This window comes from Mytilus trossulus, chromosome 4 (assembly GCF_036588685.1).
Source record: "Mytilus trossulus isolate FHL-02 chromosome 4, PNRI_Mtr1.1.1.hap1, whole genome shotgun sequence".
In the NCBI taxonomy this organism is placed as follows: domain Eukaryota; kingdom Metazoa; phylum Mollusca; class Bivalvia; order Mytilida; family Mytilidae; genus Mytilus; species Mytilus trossulus.
In genome coordinates, this window is record NC_086376.1 from 26,034,255 (window position 1) to 26,051,400 (window position 17,146).

At 31.6% G+C, this 17,146-nt stretch overlaps 2 protein-coding genes across 3 annotated transcripts in view; one reads left to right on the top strand and one right to left on the bottom strand.

Annotated features, from left to right (window-relative positions):
• Positions 1-1,261: 1,261 nt before the first annotated feature.
• On the bottom strand, positions 1,262-13,280 carry LOC134714960 (leucine-rich repeat-containing protein 28-like). Of its 2 annotated transcripts, XM_063576702.1 has the most exons (10): positions 13,189-13,280; positions 12,145-12,219; positions 11,477-11,607; positions 7,556-7,593; positions 6,489-6,526; positions 5,502-5,639; positions 4,602-4,808; positions 4,201-4,303; positions 3,752-3,942; positions 1,265-2,403 (listed from the first exon to the last, which is right to left on the bottom strand). In XM_063576702.1, the coding sequence occupies exons 2-10, from the start codon at positions 12,170-12,172 to the stop codon at positions 2,150-2,152; spliced, it is 1,128 nt and encodes a 375-aa protein (XP_063432772.1). In that variant the 5' UTR covers positions 12,173-12,219; positions 13,189-13,280; the 3' UTR covers positions 1,265-2,149. The 2 variants fall into 2 exon arrangements, with proteins under 2 accessions (XP_063432775.1, XP_063432772.1); XM_063576705.1 differs by lacking the exon at positions 13,189-13,280 and having other exon boundaries at positions 1,262-2,403; positions 12,145-12,211.
• Positions 13,281-13,455: 175 nt separating this feature from the next.
• Positions 13,456-17,146, top strand: part of LOC134714961 (elongator complex protein 1-like) — a 67,833-nt gene continuing 64,142 nt past the window's right edge. The window contains exons 1-2 of the mRNA XM_063576706.1: positions 13,456-13,566; positions 15,704-15,890. Of these exons, the coding sequence (XP_063432776.1) occupies positions 15,741-15,890 (150 nt within the window). The 5' untranslated portion in view covers positions 13,456-13,566; positions 15,704-15,740. The remainder of the gene's footprint in view (positions 13,567-15,703; positions 15,891-17,146) is intronic.

Consider the following 17,146-nt stretch of genomic DNA (forward strand, 5'->3'; position numbering starts at 1 on the left):
AACTTTATATACAAATATATTTATCCTATTTCTCAAAATGAGTGAGAAATTCACATGACAAAAAAAATGTAGGCATTTGCTGAACCATGAAAATGAGGTCAAGGACAATGGGCTTATGACAGATGGAAACTTAGTAATAATAGACATCTATGTATACAAAGTATGAAGCATCAAGGTCTTCTTTCCTCTGGAATATAAAGCTTTCTACAAATAGTTTACACTGCTGCACCACAACCAGATAGTATTACCAATATATCACATTTTGTGACTTCTTTTGCAGGCAAGAAAAGTCAACGAAAACACTTCAACAAAATTTTCCTCAACAACAATCAACCAAGACAAAAAATGGAGCATGACCTGGTTATTAGCTCTTGTCCACTAGGGGCTCTTCTCATCCTGCTCATATGAAATATCCAGTTTAAACATTGAATGAAGGAGGATGATTGGACTGCAGCTGCCACAAATGAAACAACCTGCCATATATAGCATAGATATCCTGTAATGATTACAAAAATCACAATATCATCCTTTAATTTTTTTAAGAGAGGACTACCTTTACTATTAAGAAACCTGTTAAATAAATTCTTGGTAAACCACAACATTCTTTCAAAGAATCCTGGTTGAAAACACAAGTCCTGAAATAATGGTTCAACTGATATATATATATGTTACAGTGAATTTGTATAATCAGGGATTATGAGGATGTTATTTGCGGTACATGTAAAGCAAGATTTGTTCTGTGGTGGTTTTTTTTGTGTTTATTTTTTTTTTCAAATGAACAAGAAAGTCAAACTTATGTATAGAAAAACTAAGGATTGACAAAACTCTTTGTTGGCAAGCAGATTCATTGGATTTTTTTCTCCATACTCTATATTGGCCAAAATAGCAGTAGTCAAGATTGGTATCAGTTGGTCAAATCGTTTCAGAGGAGAAGATTTTTGTAAAAACTTGTATTGCCCTTTTGTACAGTTAAGATAAAACAGTCACTTGTACACTAAATCTCTAAGAAAAAATATACAAAGTTCAGAAAACTACCATGCATGACTTGGGCCTATTATCATGTACAAGCAAATACTTTCCTCCCATCAAAAAAGTTTGGAATAACAAAATAAAAATGCCATTTTTAAATGTCTACAAAAAACTTGGTTTCAGTGGCAACTGTTTCCATCTAAGGAAACAGATGTAAATTTATTTTAATCACATAAAAAATTAACAATAAACTTAATGCAACAGTATTCAACAAAAAGAGTTAATAAATCTGATCTAAGTTCATATATAATCACATACCAAGTGCTAACTTTTCAACAATATACATGTTCATTTCAAAAATATTTTTTTTATAAATAAATATAAACAATAGCATCAATATCACAAGTACATACATTTGTATTATCATATCATAAAACATGTGTACACATCTATTAAATAATTTTTATTTATGTAATATGTGTACACACTAAATCTAGTTTATCTTATATTACATTGTTGTACACATTTTATATTGTATCAGCTTTTAAAACAATGCACATATGGTAAAAATGTAACTACCTAGAGGAATAGTTGAACAGGCTGCAAATTAACAAAAAGTTGTAAATAAAATAATTTATTATGCAGGAATATTAATTTCAAAGTCAACTAATTCACACAATATAAATCAAGTAAAAGAACCTGCATAATGTCAGTGTTTAGACCACAAAACAAGGACAAATAAAAGGTCCTCTGAACGTGGATATGGGCTCTGATGGATTTATTACTGTACAAAGACTAATGCTAATAAAAGATCCTCTGAACGTGGATTTGGGCTTTGACAGATTTATCACTGTACAAAGACTAATGCTAATAAAAGATCCTCTGAACGTGGATTCGGGCTTTGACAGATTTATCACTGTACAAAGACTAATGCTAATAAAAGATCCTCTGAACGTGAATTTGGGCTTTGACAGATTTATCACTGTACAAAGACTAATGCTAATAAAAGATCCTCTGAACGTGGATATGGGCTTTGCCGGATTTATCACTGTACAAGGACTAATGCTAATTAAAGGTCCTCTGAACACAGATTTGGGCTTTGATGGGTTTATAGCTATACAAGGACTAATGCTAATTAAAGGTCCTGTGAACGTGGATATGGGCTTTGACGGATTTATCACTATACCAGGACTAATGCTAACGAAAGGTCCTCTGAACGTGGATACACTACAGGCAGCCCATTACCAGTCCCATGAAAACATCTCTTTGTACACTGTAAGCTACAACACATGCCTAATATGTAGGCTGACTTGACATAGTCTTTGTATACAATAGGAAATCCTGATAGAAATATGTTGCTTTGACACATCTCACAATTAGCTAATGGACATGATAGTGTTGCACTCAAGTTGTAAGGAATACTGTCAATAATATCTGAAATATGAAGAAAAAATATTTAAATAAAACAGCAACATGCATTATAAATGATGTACCAGGTAATTGCCGAAGCAGTAAGCAGAGATTTTTTAAACTTTGTATTGACAATCTTTTCTATCAAGTTCAAAGATACATTTCAACCAATATTTTTTTTTAAATCTTTAAGTTATCAAACAAACAAAAATATGAAAAATAACTTAAGCCTTCAAGTTTTGAACTATTTTATTGATATAAAGCAATTGTACCACTGCAAATGTACATCTTGAGACAAACCTATTCAGGTGTTCTCTAAAAACAAGTTTAACCCTAACAAATGAATGTGTTAATTAATGGAAACTTGTAAGTGGTTGACTGGTTGTTTATATTTATATCTGAGGAGTTTTTCTTTTTATCAGTCCTTTAAATATTTTTCATTAATACAAGATCTTTAGTAGACTTTGAATTTACATTTGTACTTGTGGTTTGTTTAAATTTTTGCCAGTATAGTGCTTCCCATAAGATATAGACACTAATCTATTGTTGGGAACCATGTTGACAATAAGATGTCTTTTCTAGTTTCAATGAACTTTTCTGATTATCTCCCTTAATTCATATAGACATATACGATTTCTGTTTTATGTTAACCAACAAGCTTAAATGTTTTTCAAATTCAATCCTAAATAACCAGTTTTGTTAATCCAATCAAGAATGCAGATATTTTATTATTCATGATTCAATTATTAATGTAAACAATATTTTATTTAGAAACAGACACTGTAAACCAACTTATTTTCGCTAATACTTTATTTCGCTTTTTTCCCAATCTAGTCCACTTTGCGACAATTTAATTTCACTATTTTCTTATTTACTTGATTTAGTTTGATAAGGAAAGATCCAAGTTATACATATTGGTGACAATTTCATTTCGCGTTATTTTTCTACTCGTGAAAGTCGCGAAAATAAATCGCTCACGAAATTTAATTGGTTATTAGTAAATACATACATACATCAATACAATATACTGTGGATTCATTTATTTTCGTGGGTACCAATTTTTGTGGATTGAGGAAAACTTTCATAATCGTGGATACTGAATTTCGTGGTTTTGGCAATGTCTGCATATATTCCTTAAGATAATTTGTATTTCGTTGAATATTTAAATTTGTGGTTTCCCTGTGGTTTCCCTGTACCCACGAATTCAACAAAAATTGATATCCAACGAATATTAATGAATCCACAGTGTACACCTTGATTGGAAAACAAGTGACAAGTCACTTATACAAATTCCTCTCCTTTATTCAATTATCAGAACATGCTTTTGTAAATACAGCAGTATGTCCGAAAAATTATTAGAATAGTACAGTACCTGATGTGAGTAAACTGGTGGCAGCCTTCCTCATTGCAAGTTCAGTGAGTGGTAGTATACACTGCTCCATATTACACACATGCTGTATGTCTGGTGGCAATAATATTGGTAACTTTTCTGTTAATGTATGCTGGATATATACATAAGGAAAATGTTCTAAGATTTCTGGAGACAATGGCTCACAACCACAGCTAGAAATATTAGAAAAATACTATACAAATATAGCCTTTGTATGACAAGGATATATTGACCTGAAAGAAGTATATTGAAATGATGTTTTATTGTGATTTTTCTACATTCTTAAATGCCACTGGACTTTCAGAAATTATAAAATCCATCGATGAATCTGTTTTTTCTGTTTCCATATTCATTCTCAAAATTGTATAATCAAAATGTTTTATTCAAGATATAAAGTAAAATAAGTTTATAAAATTAACAAAATAATATACCTATAGAAACCAATTTCTTTTCCTAACACAGTTGATGGCAAGGTATACAATCTTTCATTCTTATCTACATACAAAGTATGCAAGGCATCTTTACTACCTATATCTGAAGAACATTATAATTGCATGCCAATAAATATATTTCAGAAGTCAAGAAACACTATTTGGTAGTCAATATGAGATATGAACGTTCTCAAAATGCTCATGCTCAGTTCATAAACTGTTTTCATAGACTATTGAGTTTTCAAAGACATGTTCATTTTTATTTCATGAAATATTCTTGAATAAATTATGTTCTGAGAAGTTTAATACACTTACACATGATTATTGTCACATAAAAACTTCACTTTATGCAAGATAATGTATTATATTATTTAATTATTGTAAATATACACTTATAATACCTTGAGGTAAAACATATAAGTTATTTCCAACAGCAGAAAATTCAATCAGATTCGTTAGGTTCCTTAGTTGTCGAGGAAGAAAGGTCAACTTGTTGTTGTCAAGGTTCAAGGTTAAAAGTTTTTCACAATATGATAGTTCTACTGGTATTGTAATTAAATTGTTATTGGCTACTTCTAAAGACCTCAATTCAGAAAGCTTTCCAATACCTGAAGAAAAATATAATTCTATAAAAATATAAGGCAAGGATTTGTATAATAAGATCTTTATACTATACAAAGCATTGTATTAGGTATTAAACTGGGTTTGTTTGTCTAAATTGCTTTTGTACAGTTAATAAAAGACAGATAGATGGATATTGACCATTAAATGTTCCTTCCTTCATAGCTCTCTTTTCAAAGAATACAAGAATCTAAATCAATTATTTAGACACATTTAGCCAATTGTTGAAACCCATATTCTAACCTCTGCAAACGATTTTTGCTTTGACTCGGGTATTATCAGATTTAATTATATCTAATTGATGTTTTGCACCATTTTTACAATTTATCAATCACTTTAAAACTTTAAATTGAGAGGTGATAGAATATATTAGTAAAATTAACTTCAGATTTTGGTAAAAATACTAACGATTTGCCAGTTATTGCAATACAAGAAATTATTTTCTTGTAAAAGTATGATACATATATATATACATAAAAAGATAAATTTCATACTTCACTCTGTTTATATTATTGATAGTACAGGGGCAGATCCAGCCATTTTAAAAAAGGTGGTTCCTAACCCAGGACAAAGGGGGGGTTCCAATTACATGTCCCCATTCAAATGCATTGATCGTCCAAAAAAAGGGGGTTTCAACCCCCGGAACCCCCCCTCTGGAGCCGCGCCTGTAGTATATTTACATGTAGGAAGCCTGGATAATTTGTTGTTACACATCTGTAATTTCTGTAAATTCAACAGGTTCCCTAAGGCAGCTGGCAGACTTGTTAACTCATTCCCAGTAACATTTAAAGTATCTAGATTCTCCAAACATGCAATGGCTGTAAATAAACACAATAGATTAATAAACAAATGTTGAAACAGAGATGTGAAATAACAATTGAATGATGCAAATATTGTTTAAATGGAAACATTTCTAACAAGTAACTTATGCAAAAGTTTCAAATTCATTGGCCCATAACATAATGATAACTATTAGAAGAAAAAGGAGTTGGGTAAAAATACTCTACATGCAAATGAGAAGTGCCAATACTAATAACAAAATATTTTCATGAAAATTATGCAGGAGTTAATTTACCCGGACTGAAAGTGTCAGGATAAAAATAATCCAACTGCACATCATTGACTAACTATCATCACCACCACAGATTCTCCTAAAACAGACCTAATATACAAAGAGAGAGAGAGGAGATACTAAAGAGCAATCAAAACCTGTAAGTTAACTTCGTGTGAAAACAGTCAATACTAAATAATGGACAAAAAGACATGACTAAAGAGAAAACTCGTGATCAAGCAACAAGAATCCATTTAAAACCAAGGTGAAACTCAGATGTAGTATTAAAAAAGGCTCTACTCTTGACACCAGCTGTGTTTGTCTTATTTCAAAATGTTGATTGGACATCAGAAATCTTTTGGTAGTGTACAAAAAATGGGATAAGGAATGAGTTCAAATACCAGTAAACCATAAATGTGCAGTGCTAAATACTGTGCATTTCAACTTTTATCCTATTTTCCCAGTGGTTTGACCTTTCAAGGTCACATCTGATATAAAAAGCACACTAAGACTTGCCAGAACAAAAATTGCTTTGATAAAAAACAAACTGATAACAATAAAAGTCTAAACTAGATTATTTTCCTGTTGAAAAGCATATACATTGTATATATATTACCTTCTGGGAGAAACTGTAACTTGTTGTGATTTACAAATCTGAAAAATAATTGTCAATTATTTAGACTTTATACATTTCAAAAAAATAAATATGGTTGAATTTACAAAAGAAATTATATTAAGAGATGACTTAAATGAGCATATTATACATTTGTTATTTTTTTTAAGTGTATAACCTTGACTTATATTAACCAATAATTCTTATATCATTTGCATATATATCTATAAATACTTGAATTGGATTGGTCAATTAGAATTTTTGTTTACACTTCGATAAACCATGTTTCTGAAACTACTTTCATAATCTATTCATGCGTGATACACATTCTTGCAGGGATACTGGGATTTTCAGCAAATTGAGATTATACAATAATTGCATAACAGTTGTGTCTATTTTAATGTATATAACAAACAAAAAATTTGAACCAACCGTTTTGTCAGAAAAAATACACTGGTTATATCGCAATTTGACAAACACCAATTTTGATCATTGAGAAGCTTAATATTCCTTTTACAACACAACGTAATTAAAATGTTAAGCTGAGAGTTATCTCCCTGTAGTGTTAGGTACCACCTTAAATAAAATTCAGCGAAATTTCATGAAGGATTTGGCGAATTTTTGTCATGGCAAAACACGACTTAATACAAATGAAAATGTTCAAGGTTCAAGGGAAAGACTATTTCATTACGTGAACGCTTCAAATGCGGATAATATTTAATTAAAATGAAGTTTTTTGAGGTAGGTGCTATTTCATTTTAGATTTTGTCCTTCAGACTTTTATTCAGTTTGTGAGTTAATTGCCCCGGTTTACACACCAATAACCTCTAGAAAAAATGTGTTTCATCCTATAATAAATAAACTAACTTCACTTATGAATAATGAATTATCTCCTCTTTTAATATTGCAATATTTGTCTGCTTTAAATTTGTAAACATGAAACTAATACATTAAATATCAGATTAATGTATCACAAAGATTATACACACACTTACAACTTTAATAATACCCTTTCCTAGGACTTTTAAAAATGTATTTAAATGTGGGTTTTTTTCTAAAATAATACTTACAGTCCAGTTAATGCTGAGAGGTTACCAAGATTTTCAGGCTGAAAAAATTGAAAAAATTGAAATAATCAAACACAATAAATCATAATTCATTAAATTCATCAAATATCTTCTAAGGAAAAACCTAGTTTCCTATTTTGAATGCCATAAATCTTTTTGTGTTTATTGTTTTAGTAAATAAATATAATATGGCTAATTTTCTTCAATTTAATGAAGATTTTGTCTAATTTATATCCTTTCCATCTACTTAAATACTTCTACCGGTATACAGATTATCCTTATCAACATTTAAACCATATAGAAATGTTTTGTGTTTTTTCTTCTTCCAATTTTGCATAGGATTTAAATGAAGTATAAATATGTCTTCTTTCCCTTTTCTTAATTTTCCTTATTTGGATTGTGATGTTTCTCGTCACTATCTTATGGTGTTTATATATCACAACTCATTCACTATGCCTGTGTCTGTAGTGATATTTTGGATTTCAATAAACATAATCTATGTATTACAGATTTTGTTTTCCACAAAATTATACCACTAATTTTAAAATTCTTCCATGGAGACAAAGATTTGGTTTGAAAGTTTGACTGTACCGGTCATGCCTGTTGAAGTTTGGTTATACCGGTCATGCATGTTGAAGTTTGGTTATACCGGTCATGCATGTTGAAGTTTGGTTATACCGGTCATGCCTGTTGAGTTTGGTTATACCAGTCATGCCTGTTGAAGTTTGGTTATACCTGTCATGCATGTTGAAGTTTGGTTATACCGGTCATGTCTGTTGAAGTTTGGTTATACCGGTCATGCATGTTGAAGTTTGGTTATACCGGTCATGCCTGTTGAAGTTTGGTTATACCAGTCATGCCTGTTGAAGTTTGGCTGGACCAGTCATGCCCATTGAAGTTTGGTTATACCGGTCATGCCTGTTGAAGTTTGGTTATACCGGTCATGCCTGTTGAAGTTTGGCTGGACCGGTCATGCCTGTTGAAATTTGGTTATACCGGTCATGCCTGTTGAAGTTTGGTTATACCGGTCATGCATGTTGAAGTTTGGTTATACCGGTCATGCCTGTTGAAGTTTGGCTGGACCGGTCATGCCTGTTGAAGTTTGGTTATACCGGTCATGCCTGTTGAAGTTTGGTTATACCGGTCATGCATGTTGAAGTTTGGTTATACCGGTCATGCATGTTGAAGTTTGGTTATACCGGTCATGCCTGTTGAAGTTTGGCTGGACAGGTCATGCCTGTTAAAGTTTGGCTGGACCGGTCATGCATGTTGAAGTTTGGTTATACCGGTCATGCATGTTGAAGTTTGGTTATACCAGTCATGCATGTTGAAGTTTGGTTATACCGGTCATGCATGTTGAAGTTTGGTTATACCAGTCATGCCTGTTGAAGTTTGGTTATACCGGTCATGCCTGTTGAAGTTTGGCTGGACCGGTCATGCATGTTGAAGTTTGGTTATACCGGTCATGCCTGTTGAAGTTTGGTTATACCGGTCATGCATGTTGAAGTTTGGTTATACCGGTCATGCCTGTTGAAGTTTGGCAGGACCGGTCATGCCTGTTAAAGTTTGGGTGGACCGGTCATGCATGTTGAAGTTTGGCTGGACCGGTCATGCATGTTGAAGTTTGGTTATACCGGTCATGCCTGTTGAAGTTTGGTTATACCGGTCATGCCTGTTGAAGTTTGGTTATACCGGTCATGCATGTTGAAGTTTGGTTATACCGGTCATGCCTGTTGAAGTTTGGCTGGACCAGTCATGCCTGTTAAAGTTTGGCTGGACCGGTCATGCATGTTGAAGTTTGGTTATACCGGTCATGCATGTTGAAGTTTGGTTATACCGGTCATGCATGTTGAAGTTTGGTTATACCGGTCATGCATGTTGAAGTTTGGTTATACCGGTCATGCATGTTGAAGTTTGGTTATACCGGTCATGCATGTTGAAGTTTGGCTGGACTGGTCATGCATGTTGAAGTTTGGTTATACCGGTCATGCATGTTGAAGTTTGGTTATACCGGTCATGCATGTTGAAGTTTGGTTATTCCGGTCATGCATGTTGAAGTTTGGTTATACCGGTCATGCATGTTGAAGTTTGGTTATACCGGTCATGCATGTTGATGTTTGGTTATACCGGTCATGCATGTTGAAGTTTTGTTATACCGGTCACGCCTGTTGAAGTTTGGCTGGATCGGTCATGCCTGTTGAAGTTTGGTTATACCGGTCATGCCTGTTGAAGTTTGGTTATACCAGTCATGCCTGTTGAAGTTTGGTTATACCGGTCATGCCTGTTGAAGTTTGGTTATACCAGTCATGCCTGTTGAAGTTTGGCTGGACCGGTCATGCCTGTTGAAGTTTGGTTATACCGGTCATGCCTGTTGAAGTTTGGTTATACCGGTCATGCCTGTTGAAGTTTGGTTATACCGGTCATGCCTGTTGAAGTTTGGCTGGACCGATCATGCCTGTTGAAAATTTATTTCAAACAGGATAGCACATCATAAGTTTTACATAGAAGTTGTTTTAACCGAGGCAAGAAATTTAGATATGATCCATGTAAACTTATCAATCTTTAAAATAAACCCAGTCAGATTGTGTCTAAAGTCAGGAGCCTGTAATGTTGATGTTTGTTGCTATGTTACATATTTGTTTTTCATTCATTTTTTTCTTAAATAAATTAAGCTGTTAGTTTTTTTTTAATTTTTTATAGCTGACTATGCGGTGTGGACTTGGCTCATTGTTGAAGGTCCTGCAATGACCTATAGTTGTTAATTTCTGTGTCATCTGGTCTCTTGTGAAGATTTGACTCATTGGCAATCAAACCTCATCTTCTTTTTATATTAATCTTAAAGGTCATCATTTCAACTATGTAATTGTTGGATCTTTCAATATAAACCACTGGTTTAATCAATATTGTCACTGATTAGGAGGAGGGCTTGCATCTTCAAAGTAGTTTAACCATGCCACAGTCTTTATGTATTATGCTTTATCATATAATGCAAACTAATGGCAAGTGGTTCTTATTGATAGGGACAGTGAATCATCTGATGGAATGTAAGTTTTTACCTAAGAACATGGCTCAGGTTGTACACTGGCAGATCCCGAAATTTTCCTAAGTGGGGGCCCAATGACTGCCTAAGAGGGGGCCCGCTCCAGTCACGCTTCAGTGATCCCCTATATAAGCAACCAATTTTTTCCCAATAAGGGGGGCCACCTCTGATGTACATCATCTGTTGACATTTAATATCTATTCTAAGATTCTATTTTTCTACTCTTAACCTAATTACCATAACAGATTCAATCTTACCAACTTAGATATCAAGTTCCTGCCTAAGTAAATATGATTCAATCTTACCAACTTAGATATCAAGTTCCTGCCTAAGTAAATATGATTCAATCTTACCAACTTAGATATCAAGTTCCTGCCTAAGTAAATATGATTCAATCTTACCAACTTAGATATCAAGTTCCTGCCTAAGTAAATATGATTCAATCTTACCAACTTAGATATCAAGATTTTGCCTAAGTAAATATGATTCAATCTTACCAACTTAGATATCAAGTTCCTGCCTAAGTAAATATGATTCAATCTTACCAACTTAGATATCAAGTTCCTGCCTAAGTAAATATGATTCAATCTTACCAACTTAGATATCAAGTTCCTTCCTAAGTAAATATGATTCAATCTTACCAACTTAGATATCAAGTTCCTGCCTGTTAAGTAAATATGATTCAATCTTACCAACTTAGATATCAAGTTCCTGCCTAAGTAAATATGATTCAATCTTACCAACTTAGATATCAAGTTCCTGCCTAAGTAAATATGATTCAATCTTACCAACTTAGATATCAAGTTCCTGCCTAAGTAAATATGATTCAATCTTACCAACTTAGATATCAAGTTCCTGCCTAAGTAAATATGATTCAATCTTACCAACTTAGATATCAAGTTCCTGCCTAAGTAAATATGATTCAATACTTTATAACTCTCATCTGTCAGTAAGTCCTCTGGAAACTCTGTTAAACCTTTATATGTTAACTGTAAACTGCAAACCTTGTTACAAACTGAAATAGGATTTTGAATTTTGATTATGTTTTAATATAGATTTATAGATCATCAAACCTTGAATCAAAACAAAAACAACCAAATAAACTATTCTAGTCAAATCAGCAACAATCCTTCTTAAAATGATTTCAAAGCACGCAGAACTGTAAAAATTGCCTCTGTCATATTGAAATTTTAATTGTTTAGTATACATTATAGTATATCAATATCTAGATATAAGTTGAGTTTCTACCCAAAAAAAAAGTATTTGACTTAAAACATGTAAAATGTATTAGACTGGAGATGTTGATGTAGGTTACATGAGTGTATGTTTTTCATAAGACCTGTGAATGAGAAATTTATAATCCCAGTTTTCAAAAATTGCACTAAATTAAGTGATTTATCTCCCCTGATTGTGATAAATAGTACCTTGCAAAAGATTGATTTTGTGACTATGGAATTAAATAGTATGTCTATATTTTCAAACAAGAGGAAGAAATTGCAAATAAAGTTTTCAAAAACACATTTCAATGTCAATCTATATAAATAAACCTTACGTTGATTTTGCTGCTCTGGTACATCCATTCTTCTAGAGTGAAAGTCCAGATTTATATACCATGTATACTAAAGTCCTGTAATGAGAAATATGCAAACACATCTTGTTTTTCTAAATAACTATTTCTTTATAATTTAATATTGGATGTAGAAAGTTCTCTGATTGGCTTAAGTTTTTTGTCTATCAGCTCATACATGTAGACATAATTTTGGCAATTGCATGACCTTGAAGTCATCAACGTTTTCTCATGATTTACTCCTAAAACTTGCATCTCCCAATGTTTTGAGTAACTTAAATTCAGCTTTTGTATGAATATTAAATAACAAATACACTGCTCAGCAGGTAAGTCTTGTTGGTTACTTATTTTAAAAAAAAATATTTAAAAAAAAAAAAATTAATTTCAAATTTCAGTTTAAAAATATAGCGTTATATAGAGTTTAGATTTTAAAGTTTGAAAAAAAGAAACATAAAAATATCTGTAAAATTATTTAAAAAAAATCTAGTTTCAGACTGTCTATATAACCCAACTTTAATAGAATAATTAAACTTACAGCCTTTTAGTTGTCTTTTCATAAGACCACTAGATTGAGCAGTTACAATTTATACATACCATTTAAAAGAGAGTATGAAATATTTCAACTTTCAATTTTTGTATAAATAGTTAATTTATGTTTAGTCTTTAAAATATATATTTCTATTTTCATTTATATATGTTGCACAACTTATAATATCAAAATCCTCTTAAATGTATAGATCCTGCTGAAATTTATCTTAACCTACTGTTCCTAAAGCTTTGTCTGTGACTGTTGAATTGCAACCATAGTGTCTTATAAATGTTTCCACATGATTAAATATTCTAGAATGTCCTGGAACATTCTAGATTTGATCAATTATGCTGCAATGACAATATATATACACTACATAATACTGCCTTTTATATTCAAAGTTTTTACTAGTGGGATATTTGTGCAATAAAGTGTATTTCTGCCATTAAGATGAAAATAGAATAATTTTGCAGTAAACATTCATCTCATGTGCACCTTACTTTATGTTTGACATGTTTGCAAAATGTTACTAGCTGATAAAAGATCATTTTAGCTGTAGTCCTTCACAGATCTTCACTTTACAAATTATTTTGTGGTAGTTAGTTGAACCTTTTAAAAAATGTACATTATTTCACATGCTTTTTATTCTGTATAATTGGATATATAAGTATGGAAAAAACAATATATGACAAATTTTCATTTTTTTTGCATTTAAATGTTATAGCTAATTTTAAAAACAAAAACAATAATAAACTTATTCACTGCGAGGTTAAAACATGTCTGCGCCCATGAAATCTCATGCAATTTTTTGAAATGTACACGTTTAATACAAACTGGTGTTAATTTTGATGATATGAAGTGAAAAAGATAGACTGAAGGTGGTTTTTTTTTTACATTATATTTAAATGAAAAGCCTTACTCGAAAAGAAATACAGACCTTCATTTATTTTCAAATATGGTTATCAATTTTTTCGTAAATTGAGGAAATTTTGCACTTTCGTGAATATTTGCTTTCTTGGTTTTGTCAAAGTATTTATACAACCCAATAGCAAATTTTTGATTTGTTGAACTTTCGAATAAACTACGAAAATTGGTATCCAACGAATAATTATGAGTCCACAGGAAGAACTTGTGACGGGGTAGGACCTTTACCAGGACTGCGGGATAAATAGTCCAAATAATTATGACGTCTTGAAAGGCTAATATGATGCAGGCATTACCTGTAAATGAGGACGCAGTCTGTATGAATTAATTTTTTTTACTTTAATACATATTTGTTAAAAAAAGAAACAGAATACCGTAACGTTTCCGATTTTGGTTCTATTGTCAGGGATTTTAGTTGCGACATTATTTTAGTTATGATGTCATATGCAATGTAAACAAAAACACGCTATCAGCAGGTAACGTTTTTTCATATCAAGGAATTATTAAAAATGAAATTGGTATTGCGTTCGATCCTTCCTATTTTATACTAGACTGATAAATTTATACTTTACTCAAAGTTTCATACAAACAAGACCGAAAAAGGAAGTACATTGTAGATTTCTGCGCAGATGCGGGAATTCAAAACATGACATAAAAAAAATTGAATAATTTTGAGTTCGTTAGTACAATGAAAATTTCGGGAAAATTTTCCATGATTTATTTTTTATTATTATTGATTTTTCTACTGTTATTGGGGACTTCGTATCCTTTTTATAATTTTTTTCTTTGACGCCTTACAGTCCAAATAATTATGACGTCTTGAAAGGCTATTATATTTTTTTTCTTTAACGCTGAAAAAATTATACCAGCCTTTCAAGACGTCATAATTATTTGGATAGCCTTTCAAGACATCATATTTATTTGGACTACAGGATCAGTTATTTTTCAGCTCAGGTTTCGGGATTGACCCTTTCGGGATCCGGAAATTCTTATTTTCGAATTTCGATATTTGAATTTATATTTCGAAACTTGGTGAATAATTTATATATATTGACATAAGCTCCCTTTTGATTTAAGAAATTTTAACTTTTAAATAAACAATTTTGCATTTCTGAGTTATGGGGTTTTATTCATAAAAAAGGGGGATTTTGGAGTTTTCCAACAATAACTTAAAATGCGTTTAGCAGTTTTCATGAAACTTAATGATTTTATTCACAAAAAAGGGGGAATTTTCCAGTTTTGGTACAATGCTTTGAGCAGTTATCATGAACATGCTTTGTTGACTGGTTTATATCTATTAAGATAACCTCCCTTTAGTTTTTTATGAATTTCTAGTATGACATTGAGAAGTTATTGAACTTTATTAATTGAAAAAGCGACAGGCATATCATGCGCTCATGGCACAGCTGTTTATTTAATCTATCATCACTGGTAAATCAAACTTTTAAAGGGTAGATCATAAGTATATATTTTTTGAGACTGAATTTTCTTATAATTTGCCAAAATGAAGATTTTACTATGCTTTTTTCAAAAATTTAATAGAAAGTATGGGTCACCATGCTATTTTTCAAGCTATGAGTTGTTGAAAATTGCCAAAATTTGGTTAGTTTGTTCATGAAAAAACACATTAGTGTGCATAAATAAAAATCTATGAGATAGAATTTTGAAATATAGTGTGCATGTTGCGAGAAGATAAGTTTCATAATATGTTTTAAGAAAATAAAAAGAAAACATCGTGTCACCGAACTTGTTTTCTTGCTACAAGTAAAAAGAAAAAAAAATCCCTATTAGCCAAGTATAAATTTTGTACTAAAAGAGCTATCTCCCTTTAAATGGCTCATTTGATATAAAATGATTTTAGAACCCCAAAAAATGATATTGTTAAAATATTTTATTTAATACAATTAATTGACAAGTTTTTTTCATATAGAAACACAATCTAACCATTGAATTGCAAAGATTTCTCCAAATTTGCATAAATAGACAAATAACTAGACCGATTTTGTATTGTGATTGTACAATCCAAGATGGTGGTATACCATCAATCTACCTTAATATTTTAGATATGACATGAATGTTTTTTTATTTCAGATAGTTACAATATTTAATAGAAAACTAGTGATATAATATGAGGAACCTTGAACTTCTATACTCTGTACAGTTATCTCCCTTGAGAGACTTGGAACATATACAATGTAGTGCTGTTGATTATGATACAGGTGTTATATACTGTGCTTCATCCAGATGCATTGTGGGATTGAATCCTAAGGATGGGCAGGTATGTTATAAAAATGTTTTGTGCTGCAATGGCTAATTGTAACCATACATACATGTACCAAAATAAGTAATTTCTGATATTATCTCGCAATAGTTTATATGGGGAAAATATTTGAAATAATTCCCTTCATAATATGAAATGAAGCTTTTCTGAAAAAGCTTTCCTTGGTCAAAGCTAAGAAGTAAAATTCATAGTCAAGAAATATTAAGAGTTTGTTACAACTAAAATATATAGGATTTCCTAACTGGAAATTTAATATTTTCTGTATACATTGATGTCAAACAACCTAAAAATAAATTAAGAAGAGAAAAATTGTACGATGTATTCATAATATATATCTCATTTAATAACTTTTAGTGTAGGACAATAAGACCTGTAAAATATAAAGAGCTGGTTGTCCACTGAAGTTAAATGCAGGCTATTTTAGCTGAAGTGCCGATTGAGTCAGAGTGTCAGACATCGGTGAAAACATGTCAAAACAAAACCCACTCAAGTTTTTATTGATTTTGTTCAAAATGTATTATAGTGCTTGAATATAAGATTTGTTTCCTTTTCCTGTTCTGTTTCATTTGTATTTCAATATTGAATTTAGTTGCAATGCACTAGAAATTAACAACAAAGGGGAGATAACTCCATAACTTGCTATCATTCTTACCAAAAAATATAGTAATTTCTCCAATCACCAGACACTTAGAAATGAATTACCATTTCTAACTCAGGATAAGGGTAACATCAAAACAGGATGCTGAGTTCGGTTTGTTTTTTTCTGCATTTTCAAAATTTCTAACTTGCCTGATTCTTACAAAGACTAGCACTTCAGTAATGAAATATGAAAAGGATAAGCATCACTTTAATACCATTTTTTCGAGAAAAAAAATTGAAGATTTCTATGAAAACACCGGTATACAGAAACAGGATGTTGTAAACTTGCATTTCAGATTTAGTCCTCAACTTTGACCAAATATTAAGAATGTAGAGAGTATATACAGTTTTAACACAAATTGGCCATAGTCTTCATTTGTGTACAATTTGGAAATTAGTATGGGGTTCATTATCACTGAACTAGTATATATTTGTTTAGGGGCCAGCTGAAGGACGCCTCTGGGTGCAGGAATTTCTCGCTACATTGAAGACCTGTTGGTGACCTTCTGCTGTTGTTTGTTTTTTATTTGGTCGGGTTGTTGTCTCTTTGACCCATTCCCCATTTCCATTCTCAATTTTATTTATATTTCACCCATTTATCAATATATATGTTG

Bases quoted from the DNA above. Each gene is read 5' to 3' on its own strand.
- LOC134714960 (XM_063576705.1), bottom strand. From the start codon at position 12,172: ATGGATGTACCAGAGCAGCAAAATCAAC. The intron at 7,594-11,476 runs GTAAGATTGAAT...CAATTTTTTCAG, and splicing joins GGAACTTGATATCTAAGTTG to CCTGAAAATCTTGGTAACCT. The intron at 5,640-6,488 runs GTAATATATATA...GTTTATTTACAG, and splicing joins GTTACAGTTTCTCCCAGAAG to CCATTGCATGTTTGGAGAAT.